The 12,392-nt window shown below is 40.6% G+C and overlaps 1 protein-coding gene across 1 annotated transcript in view; it reads left to right on the plus strand.

Moving 5' to 3' along the window:
- Positions 1-279: 279 nt before the first annotated feature.
- nid2a (nidogen 2a (osteonidogen)) overlaps positions 280-12,392 on the plus strand; it is a 46,033-nt gene continuing 33,920 nt past the window's right edge. The window contains exons 1-4 of the mRNA XM_051943083.1: positions 280-693; positions 1,112-1,508; positions 3,415-3,600; positions 3,790-3,906. Coding sequence (XP_051799043.1) covers positions 653-693; positions 1,112-1,508; positions 3,415-3,600; positions 3,790-3,906 — 741 coding nt within the window. The 5' untranslated portion in view covers positions 280-652. The remainder of the gene's footprint in view (positions 694-1,111; positions 1,509-3,414; positions 3,601-3,789; positions 3,907-12,392) is intronic.

Below are 12,392 nucleotides of genomic sequence, written 5' to 3' on the forward strand. Positions count from 1 at the left end.
AATTCAATGAAAGTGGTGAAAATCTTTTTTATGTGTTTAATTGCATAGTATGGAGGATATCATGAGGCCTTGAGGCAATCAGATGTAAAACACAATTTTTATGAAGGTTTTAAGTTGTAAATCGGTCTGATTTGACCCGAACACGACAGGAGGGTTAAAGGAAATAGAAGTTTATATATATATAAACTTCTATTTCCTTTAAGAACATTCACATATAAATCAACCAAAATACAGTGAATTCACTGTATTGTGGTTGATTTATATGTGAATGTTCTTAAAGGAAATAGAAGTTATAGAAGTTATATCACTTGAGATATTTTTAGGACTTTTTTGAAGATTTTTACTGATTGTTTGAAAATATTTGCAAGAATTTTCTTGCCAAATTTGGGGGATTTTTTTTTTGAAGTAAAACCTTTAAGGAATTACTGGAATTTTGTTCCTGAAGGTTTTGCAAATTTTCAGAAATTTGGGGAATTTTTTTGCTGAATTTTTTGATTTTTTCAGACAAGGAAACAATTGTATTAAGCTTCAATATTTTGGCACCTCTAAATGAGGGCAACAGGAGGGTTAATTAAAAAATAATTTCTTCTACTTTTTAAAAATGACTCCATTAACTGACTAATTGTTTCCAGCTTTAACTTCTGTTTTGTTCATGCTGCAGTATGTCGCTGCGGACACCAGGGGGCGCAAAAGGTTAGGTTTTCAGCTTTCATTCATGATTTTCAATGAATGGGTGATTTATTTAAAATAAAAATAAGTATTTAAAAAGCCTTACAAATGAATATGGTGATAGCTTATTTAAAAGAGACAATGGCAAAAAATTCCTTCACTTTGTCTTGCACTTTTAGTTAGTTTGCTGCAGATATTTATTCTCTAAACTAAGTCTGGACCCCTTTAAGTAATATTATAGTGTTCTGTGTTCATAAGGGATTTCTCATTCAAACTTTGAATGAATTTAGACGTTTTCTTCCCCACGTGTGTGTGAGAGAAAGACAGACAGAGAGAGAGAAAGAGGGAGACTGTTTTTTAAAAAATGACACCCTGCGTCTTTGTCAGTGTTGTGAAACAGATACGGTTACATCCGGATTAAAAATGCTGTATTTGTCTTCAGTCTAATCGGAGCCAGATGTTACCTCCAGCACCGGGCTGCTGTCACTCAGTCCGGACTCCACCAATCAGAGCGCGGCTGCTCTCCTCCCTCCCTCCCTCCTGCAGACTATGAGGCTGAGCAGAGCCGCTGCGCTCTCCTTCTTTCTGCTGCCTCCGTCCAGCTGCTCCTCTGTCCGTCCTTCAGCTCCACGATGCGCTCAGGGCCGATGCTGGCGGTGTGTGTGCTCTGCTGGAGCTGCACCGTGTGTGTGGTCACCGCCATCCAGAGGGCCGAGATATTCCCCTACGGCGTCCTGAGTGGAGACTCAATCCTGGCTGAGGGCGACGATGAAACCTCCAAAGTTCTGTCTCTGCCCAAACCTCTCTACTTCTACGACTCGCTTTTCTCCCAGCTCTACGTGAGTATCCCGAAGTTCGCTGCTGCAGTCGACAGGTGATCCGTGCAGCTGTTAGCAGAGCGCAGAGATTTATGCATGAATGGGGGAATCCAGGACAAGAGAGGGCACTCGGTTCATTGCCATCTGTTTCTTTCTCCTGTGAAGGGTCCGCAGATTATTTGCGCTGTGTTTGCATAAGATTTCAACATTCTGCCCTCCAAATGCGCTAATGTAAATCCTTCCACTGTGCGTCGACATCAACACGATCCATTGGAAATTACTTTTAACCTAATTAATGGAGAAATACTGCAACTCCATACAAGTAAAAGTTGTGTATTTGGAATTTGCTTAGGTAGAAGTGCAACATTTTGGCCAGTAAAATGCATTAATCCTCCTGGTGTCTTCATTTACGGGAAAGCAAAACAATTCCCCAAATTTCAGAAAATTTGCAAAACCTTCAGAAAGAAAATTCCAATAATTCCTTAAACGTTTTATTTCTAAAAAAATTCACCGTATTTGACAAGAAAATTCTTTTAAATATTTTCAAAAAATGAGTAAAAATCCTCCAAAAAAAATCTTAAAAATATCTAAAGTGATTACATATATATCAGTAAAACCTTTAATATTTTCTTTAAGAACATTCACAAAAAATCTACCAAAACCCAGTGAATTTTTCTGGATTTTGGTTGATTTTTTTGGGTGAATGTTCTTAAACATTTTTAATGTGTCTTTTTTCCACCAAAAAATGTTCGGAGACCTCCCAAAAATGTTGAAAATGTGAAAATATATATTTTATTCCACATTCTCAAACTTTAAAACAGGTCGATTTTGACCCGCAGGACAACACTAGGGTTAAAAGTATGTCAAAGTAGCAGATCTACGAAGTAAAAGTGATGCATTCAAAATAATGATGATCATGTAGTTGCCAGTCACATATCAGCACAAGTTCATACACAAGATCTTCGCTTTTTTATCCTCTTAATTAAATTATACCACAAAGCCAGCAGCAAATCTGATGAAAACCAGCCCAAAGAGCATGTCACAGATAACTGTCATATTGAGAACCAGACTCAGTAGCTTTAGTAGCTGTTACTAATTAGTAACTCTAATGTGATTAGTGAATTTAAGAACAACAGTGCCTTGCATTACTGCATGATGCCCCAGTGTAATGGGATTACCATCAGCACTGTATTTTAAAGGTAAAACATGACCTGCTCATGAGGCTGTTAAACAAAAAAATGTCAGCAATCCTTAAATAGCGTTTAAAGTCTACTTTAAGTCTAAAATTAGCAGAGAACTTTGCAAAGCAGGTGCTTGAGTAGAGCAAGTGTACGCTACAATTCAAAACTGGTTGTTAAATCGAGAGATGTTGCGTCATTAGAAGAGTTTCAGCAGCGCTAAACACTTTAACAGAGGAAGTAAAATCACATTAGTATTATGTAGGGTTTGGCTGATTAATCTGTAATGATAAACTCATCGTACAGAGTATTTTATATGTGATGTTTTCATCTGAAAAGTACCTTTTATTGAGGTGGAGTAGAAAGTAGTACTGTGATATGCAGATACTCAGTCATTATTAAATGTGTTTTGTCACCCAACACCACTGATTTCCTCCATTTAAACTGCACCTATAAGCTGCTCAATGCTGCTTTGTATGACACCATTATACCCAGACATCACAGCAGAATACATCCAAAGGGAAGTCGGTTATATGTGGTTTGAATGTCTCTAAAGTATAATCAGGGACCAGACTGGGGGCTCTGAGAGAGGTTCCAGTGGTTTATGAGGGGAATGTAGAGGTTCATTATGCGGTTCCTGGGGTCCATGGTGGGGTTCCAGTGGTTTATGGGGGTTCATTAGGAGGTTCCCTGGGTTCATGATTGTGTTCCGGGTGTTTCTTAACAAGTCTGCCTCTGTCTCGCTTTAGGTGGCCACCAATGGGATCATATCAGCTCAGGACCTACCAATGGAAAAGCAATACGTCGACGATGGCTTCCCGACAGATTTCCCCGTGGTTGCCCCGTTCCTGGCTGACATTGACACCAGTGGAGGGCGAGGGCAGATTTATTATCGGGTGACCGAAACACCCAGCGTGCTCAACAGAGTCGCCCAGGTCTGTTCCAGTTACAGCTGTACGATTAGAGCGTAATGCAGTAAAAAACACTTCACAAGCCATTCTTAACTGCAGATTTGGGTTCTTCCTTTTGTCAGTCCTCCATCCATTAGTTCTATCCTTCCTTTTTTTGTTTCTCCTTCTTCCCCTCCTACATTCATTCATTCATTCATTCATCTGCTCATCCAGGAAGCCCATCGGGGATTCCCTGATGCAAAGTTCACACCCACACACGCTGTCGTGGCAACATGGGAGAACGTGGCAGCGTATGAGGAACAAACTCGAACCGCTGGGCCTTCAAACAAGGTGAGATGACTTCAGGAATGAACACTGATGACTCCAGACCTCCTAGTTCAGGTCACACATCCCTCTTCAGCAGGTTTTGGGTCTTGGGAGACACTCAGTCCCAAATTCCTGGAGGTTGTGCATCACTTGTAATCAGCCTGGGGTGAGGGGGTCTATTTGTAATCTCCCTTCCCCTCCTAATCTGCCTCTTAACGTTTTTAAGAGGTCAGAGGTCATCTTTAAGGGTCATCAAAGTGCCCCCCGCCCTCCTGACTCCTTATCCCCTCCTTCAGTTCTCACACAGGTAGACACAAACATGCCAGTGATCATTCAAAGCTTCCTTCATGTTGTTGTTTTTTGCCTTTCTGCATTAACCAGACTGTAACATTTGAAACTACAGCTGTCATTATTCTGGAGCATTTAGAGGATGTAAACAAGAAGTATAAGGCTTATATGGAGCTGATCATTTAGCTGTGAGCCACAACTGGACCTGATTTTTTTTTTAGTCTGTTTTGATAGCTGAAGACTTATGAACTATTAGCAGCTTCTGGGTTACTTCCATACTGAGGAAGAGTTCAGATTACGATGATTTTTGGGCAAGTTTGGGAGTATTAAGTTTCAGATTTTTGTAATATTTTCTACCTGAAGACACCCTCAGAAAGTGTATCCAAGAATATGTGTTTTATATCTGTGTGCCTGCACAAATTTTAACTGAAATTGTACCAATCAGTAGCAGAGTTGCTTCCATTACTTGTTTGTCAGACACTGTTGCAGCTAAAACTGTTGCTGTAATGACAAAGAAGTTTTCTTCAAGTTTCTCCTTGCATTTCAGCGCTCCCTTACCGTGCTGTTGAGCCACACCTTGCAGGTCGAAAACCTCTAGAGCAGCATAACACTTTAGTTTACACTTCCATCATTTCCTCTGAACTTTCCTGGAAAGAAGCATGTCATTTGGACCTACTGTAGTGAGCACAGGAATTCTTTAAAACCATGTTAATATCCATTTATTATGAATTTATTGTTGGAAACTTTACCTTTCATGACCATGACAGAAAGAGTCGTCTTATTAAAGGGTTACTCTAACAGTTTAGCCTGTCCCCTCCCTGAGGCTGAGGGACAAGAGACAGAGCTGTGAAAGACTGTCCAGTATCAAAGTAGATGAGGCTGAAACGTCTTGATTTTTAGCCTCTTGTTTGGCAACAGAAATGCTGGAACCTTCATTGCTTGCATTAGACCCTTCCTGCTACTAAACCCCTGATGTCTTTCAGTGTGTCTCTCCAGTTTATAACACTGACTTTCACTTAAAATGTTGGACCTACTGTGTTGAAAATGAAGGTTTTTACCCTGTTAACATGTTCATATGATATTTGTAGCTGCTAAAAGACATATTATGAGCTTAAATGGTCGGTCATGGCTGAGCATTACCTCTCTGAACCTACAGTGTACTGATGACAGTACCAAACCTGAGGGACCAGTCCTGTTATTTTACAAAGTGGAGCTTTCTGATTGGTTTCTAGTTGAAACATTTGACTGAATTGTTCCAATGTTAGAACTTGACAAGGTGGAACTTAGAGTGGTTTTATGGTGTTTGAGCAGAGCTGAAGATGAGCTGGTGTGAATGAGGGCAGCAGTGTAGAGTTACAGCTTAGCCATTTTAAAGTAGAAAGGGGTGATTTGTATAGGATATTTTTAGGACCTAAAAAGAAACTTTAAGTCTCAAGATAACGATGCAAAACTGAGATAACCCTGATATGTCAACGTGACATCAGGAGGGTTATTGCTTTAACTTTAGAAAGGCCCTCTTGAGCCAAACAAGACATTAAACAACTGTTTTATCAGGTCAGCAAAGTGGTGGAATGTCCCTTTAAAACATTTCATCTGTTTTCTTTGTAATTATTCATGACAATACTTTGTAGAAGCCCTGAAGAAATACTACATAAACTACAGGCCAGTCTAAAGAGTCACCTCGAGGAGCATGAGAGGCTTTGTTTAAGTCAAACTTTGGGAAAGAATCCAAGTAAAGCCAGACCTGCTGAACTTATCGATCAAACAAACAGAGCTTTGTTGTTGCTGGTTTGTAGCATGTGGGATGGAGGGATGAAGGGAGTGGTAGATTTAAGGAAAAACCCCAGGGGATCTCTGTGGCGATCCCTCCCGCTCATCTGTGCTTTCTTTACTCATAATCTGGTTTCTTTTAGCCTCTTTCTTCCTGATTGATCAAAAGCTAAACATTCAAAAAAAGTCTAATATGCAGCATTAAACCTGATATGACATCTCTCTGTACTCTGGGCTCATTTTGATTGCACCGCTGCCAAACGGACAAATCATCAAATCCAGCGTCTCCGAGCTCCGAAATTGAAACTACGTCTTGAAATCATCAACTGATCTTCACAATCAGAACTATGTCTTCAAATGTCGCTACTGATGAAATGCTGTGTCCACGTCTTAGGGTGCAAAACGTTTCTCTATGCGCCAGGAGGTGACCCATTTTGTTATTTAAACGGTGCGTCTGGCTTGTCAGAACGGAGTGGTCCGGATCTTGGCTGGGATTTGCTTTGGACTGATAGCATCTTCCTTTGAAGTGATTAGCCAGAGGTGCTGGGTGGGGTGCATTAGGGGTAGACTGGTATGTGTGTGTGTGTGAACTGATTAACCTGAGGTGACTGTTTGTCAGGGTGTGTGTTAGGGCTGATGAGGTGGCGTTTTGGGGGAGGGGGCAGGCTGTGTGGTGTTCGGGGTCGGATGTGGAGATGAGAAGAGCAAAAGGGAAGAAATAACAGGAAAATAGAAGAGAGAGAATCAGACCAGAGAGTGAAGGTTCACATTCCTTATAAATAAGGTTGTGTTTTCTGTGAAATTACGCTTAAAGATGCTATTATCATAATTGGAAAGTAATTACTTCAGTTTAGACCGAAAACACTCAAAGTGTTGTATGAGCTACCATGTAGCTCAATCTGCTAATGACCAGTCATTTAGGAAGAGACGGGCTCTCGGTGGTGTTGACCAGGCTTTACTTTGACCCTCCTGTTGTCCTCATTCACAGGCACCAAAAATATTGTTCTGAAAAAAATCCAAAAATTCAGCAAAAAATTTCCCAAAATTTCTGAAAACCTTCAGGAAGAAAATTCCAATAATTTCTTAAAAGTTTTATTTAAAGAAAATCCCCCTAATTTGGAAGGAAATTCTTTTACATCTTTTTCAAAAAATTAGTAAAAATTTTCCAAAAAATCCTAAAAACGTCTAAAGTGATACATCAGCGAACTTCTAATCACCAGCACTAAAGACTGTGTTCTATCTTGCAATTTCAAAGAAAGTTATCCAGATCTGCCTGCAAATTTTATGGTTTCTTCCTTTACACGAGCGCCATCTCTGCACCAAATTTCATGAAATTCAGGATGGAAATTTCTGCATAAAGTTAATAACAGACAGACAAACAGTAGTGGAAACGTACCTCTGGCTTGGCTAATTCTTGAGCAAAGAACAAGTAATAAATTTGTTGTGACACTGAAGGAAGAGGTCATCATTTTTAGAAATACACCCAATCACTATCTTGCTGTAAGTTAGGCTACATCTGCAAGAGCCGCGTTATACTTTCCTCGTCCGTATACACAGACCTGTTCTCTTCTGTTGACACTACAAGATCCCAACTGGATCACACGCTGGATTCTGGAAAATGTTGTGGGCCGAAGAGTATAGGCCTTTTTTCTTTCTCTAGCACAATAGGAAGTGTTGTTAGCATTCGTGTTATTTGTTGTTTCTGGGGCCCCCTAGCAGTGACACAGGGGGCATCCCCTCAAATATGTTCATCCCGGTTCAAAGCAGACTCTGACTGAACTTCAACTTTCATAACATGTTATTGTGTCCTCATGCCACGGGACAGATTCTGCTCATCAGCGGACAAAAAGAAACAAAGGGCTTCTTCTGGCTGTGCTGCTCCAGTATCATATCCAGAGAAATGACTCAACAAGGCCGGGGATCTTGACGGCTTTACTAATTACTAGCAAGCAGTCATAGCCCTCTGGTTTGTAGTTGCGGGAAAGATGTTCATGTTCGCAGACCTTCCAGGATCTAAGAAAAGCAGCTCTGGTTTTACCCACCATGTGCTCATGACCTGATCAAAAAGGTTTTGAAAGCTTTCATAAGCCCCGAAGTTGTACAATTTCCTCCAGCTTTAGAGGATCCTTTGGAGTCCAGCTGAACTTACAACAGGAGAGTCACCACAAAACACGAGAAGGGATTTCAATATGATAACAGTGGAGTACTGACTGGACTGTAGAGTGTAAGTGTGTGTGAGTGTGTAAGTGTGTGTGTGTGTGCCGGTTCCCACGCTGCAGGCGGTTCCGTTTGCAGCGCTCTGGTGAGACTGGCAACTGGACTGCAGCTGCTGTCTGTCTCACTCTGCCCGTTTGCAGCTGTGCTGAAGCTAAACCTGAAGCACCAACAAACGAGCGTGGTCCATGTGCTTCTCCTCAGGATGTTCCCGGCTAACAGAGCGGGCTCCAGCTCTGGATAACTGTAGCATGATTCAGACGGTCAGTTACAGTGTGTTGAGTCATTTATCTAAACCCCAGATGAGGCGAACAGTCAGCTAAACTGTCTCCAGCTTCATGTGAGGCAAAGCAGACTAAACTAAATCAAGAGAGTAAACCAGACTGCTAATAAATAAACTTATGTGAACCTAAATGAGTGTAAACTGATCAAGACACAACATTTAGTCCACATAATGGAGCCATGCTATGTTACACATACACTACCGTTTAAAAGTTTGGGGTCACTTAGAAATGTCCTTTTTTTGGAAAGAAAAGCAGTTTTTTTTCAATGAAGATAACATTAAATGAATGAGAAATCCAGTGTAGACATTTTTAATGCGGTAAATGACTATTGTAGCTGGAATTTTTTTAATGGAACATCTCCATAGGGGTACAGAGGAACATTTCCAGCAACCATCACTCCTGTGTTCTAATGCTACATTGTGTTAGCTAATGGTGTTGAAAGGCTCATTGATGATTAGAAAACCCTTGTGCACTTATGTTAGCACATGAATGAAAGTGTGAGTTTTCATGGAAACATGAAATTGCCCGGGTGACCCCAAACTTTTGAACGGTGGTGTACATGTTTGCTGCTTTATAAAGACTGGCTAGAAGACTTGCAGAGATGAATTGTTGCTCATCAGCCTATGGACCAAGACACTCTACTTGATCAGTCTTAAGGAAAAATGCAACATTTTGAGAATGTTTGCTTTTCATGCACATTAAGCTGTGATATCGTTTTCCAGTTGAGATCCTTACCCATATGTAATCCATGAAGACACATAAACTGTTCTTTAAAATGTTCACTTTAGAACACGTGTGACAAGATGAGGAAAATGCTCACTTTGCTAAATATCCTTATTTGTGTGGATAAGCCCTTAGTTGCTCCCAAGTTATCTAAATGACTTTCCAGTCTTTTCTTTAAAGCTGTTTGGTATTTCCAGACTCTTTAACCCCTCGCTGTGCTGCAGACGGAGCTATCAGACGAGTGATATTACCATCTAAACCCTCAAACAGTCGGGATGACCCTGAAAACAAACATTTGTTGGTCCCAGAGACGCGTAACATCTGTGCCTGTGTCTGGAGTGTGAGGACACTCTTAAAAAGGTGTGTCAGAGTGCCTGTAGGGAGGGTGGCTGGTGTGCATTGGGTTTCTCTCACATCATACTGAGCTGCACTGTCTGAAAGTCTTTGATCTGTTGGCTGCAATTTGTTGTCTTCCAGCTGTGAGTCTGTAAAGAACACCAGGACTGCTTTACACACAGCGAGACAGACAAACACACACTGACCACACACACGGAGGAGGGATGTGGAGGAGAACACACAACCTCAACATCTGAGGAAATACATTTGGCAAAAGTTAGAAAAGATGATCAATGCCATTTTTGTGTGTTAAATATGAAGCCAACGCCAGGAGTGGATCAGCTTATCTTAAAGACTGGAAGCAGTTGGATGAAGCGTGCCTGGCTTTGAATTAAAATCTGCCTCCCAGGCTCTCTGAAGATCCCTAATTAACACATTATGTCTTGTTTGTTTACTCAGTACAAAACACTAAATGTAAAACAGACAGATTGTGGATTTATGGGGAGTTTACTGCTGGAATGTTGTTGTATTTATACTTCAGTGCTCAATCTTCCCATCTAATTCTCATTGAGAAAACAAATGTGTGCAATTCCCAGAAAGTCCAACTATTCCTTTAATGTGCAAGAACATGAAGGCAGCATCCATATCTGTACAGTTAATCCAGGAGGCTCTTTATTCTCTGTACACTATCTCTGGTATGTCGAGTTTAACCGCAGCAGCATATAGGAAGGATGAAAAAGTTGAAAAGTTTTTGTTAGTCTCCTGTTGCAGCTCTTCCATCCTCCTGCTGTCAGCAATTTTGAAATATCAGCCTGTGAAAGCTAAATGTTGCAGTAGATTTTTTTTGTTTTTGCTTTTACAGAGGAGGAAAAAAGTTGCTTCCTTGATAAAACGATTTACGGCAATGTAAAAGTTGCCGCCATCCATCCTAAACTAAAAACGCTTACATTCGTCAAACAAGAAAAACAGTGTGCTCGCTTGTTGTCATAGTTACAGTGATGTTGTGCCGCTGTCTCACAGTGATACAGAAATCTTTAACAAATCCATGGATCCAGACTATAAGCCGCATCACTACGAATATCTAATCACTTGGTCCTTGAGTCATTTCTGACCTTCTCTGAAAATTTCATCCAAATCTGTTAGTCCATTTTTGAGTAATGTTGCTAACAGACAGACAGACTGACAGACAGACAAACGCATGGCCATCATCACATAACTCTGCTGCGTTCTGGGCCAGAGTAATATGGCTGCAACATAACTGCAGATAACACTATTAAAATGATATATAATGTAATGATACTAACAGTCCACTTCGTCTTTCCCTTTGTTAATTGTGTGCACTGTCTGGTTTTTTTTTTTTGGCAAATGGATTACATTAAGATACAAATATCGAGAGATGGAGATATTCTATAACCATAACTGTACTGTATTGTATTTCCATAAAGCATTTCATGTGGATTTTGAAAAATTTTATTCGATAAAGTTAATGGAAACGTCAAATTTCAAAAAAGTGTGCTCAGGTTTGCGGAAAATTTTTTAAGCTTGTTTGAAATGGTCCTTGCCTTTTTCAAAAGGAGCTTCATGGAGATGGAAACACCTTTCTAAACAAGTTCTGACGTAGTGAAAGTTCAGCTCACTTTACTAATCAGCTGTTTCTGCATTTTTGCTGTCTTTGTCTCCAGACATCATGCAACATGGCCAAGACCATGTTAAGGTACCAGGACAGTTAAAAGCACTACTTATGATATTGTTATGTGTGTCATAAACATCATATTAATATTCTTATTTTAATTCATCACCGTTGTCATCAATATTGGTGCATTGCAACACCCGTAACAGGAATATCTTTAGTTTTGAAAGTATTCAGCCAGAAATCATGAATGACTGCACAAATACATCTTTGCATTTGCTGAAAAATTCCACTCAAAGCCTGAAATGTGAAGTTCATGATGGTGCTTCAAGAAGAGTTATGGATTTTACAACACCAGTCTGATTCATACCCAGGGGAACCAAAATGTCTGTATTAATTTCATTGGACTCCTTGCGGTATTTGTGGAGATATTTCAATCTAAGTCAACCTGATTGGCCAACACTGCACTGCTAAAACAGAACGCCGACATATTGTGTGTGGACAGAGAAAGATGACTCCCTAAGGCAGCTTTCATGCTCACATTTTATTTTGTTCACTCAACTTTTTCGCAACTGTCTGGACAGAAACATGTCAACTCAGACCTATGGCTCCCTCCCCCTTCATCCTTTCATCTCTATCTCTATACCTCTGTAACTACATCTCCTCCTCCTTTTGTTTCTTATCTTCTCTCTCTGTTCTCCTCTTCCTCCTCCCAGGGAATTAGAGGAACATACAGACATTTTACAGGGGTATTAGTGCAAAGAAAAAGCAGATCTCCTCTTGTAGCTCCGTCTTTGCCCCTTCTTGCCTAAAGACAGGAAGACAAAAAAAAACAAAAAAACAGGCCCTCTCCTCACTAATTACAAAGCGGCTGGAGGCTACAAAGTCCTCCCCGCCCACAAACAACAAGATAGTTTAAAGATGTTGATGTAAACAATTAGGAACACACACACACACATACGTTGGGATGAGGTGGATATAGGTGGAGGGACATCTGTGTTGGTGTGCCAGCTTGCGTATGCGTGGCTCACAGTGTAACGATGTCTGGCTCACATGCTGTAACATCATCATGAAAGATGTTCAGACACACAGGAAGACAGCTGTGGAGGGAGATCAACATCTGGGCTGGGGGCTGAGAGTACGAGGTGTGTGTATACGTCTTGGTTTCTGTGTGTGTGTGTGTGTGTAGATAATCAGATTCAGTCCCAAAGGAAACATGGGATCCCTCACAGTCATTCCCTTCATTCAGTAAATCTGTGTTTTTT

This window comes from Acanthochromis polyacanthus, chromosome 22 (genome assembly GCF_021347895.1).
Source record: "Acanthochromis polyacanthus isolate Apoly-LR-REF ecotype Palm Island chromosome 22, KAUST_Apoly_ChrSc, whole genome shotgun sequence".
In the NCBI taxonomy this organism is placed as follows: Eukaryota; Metazoa; Chordata; class Actinopteri; family Pomacentridae; genus Acanthochromis; species Acanthochromis polyacanthus.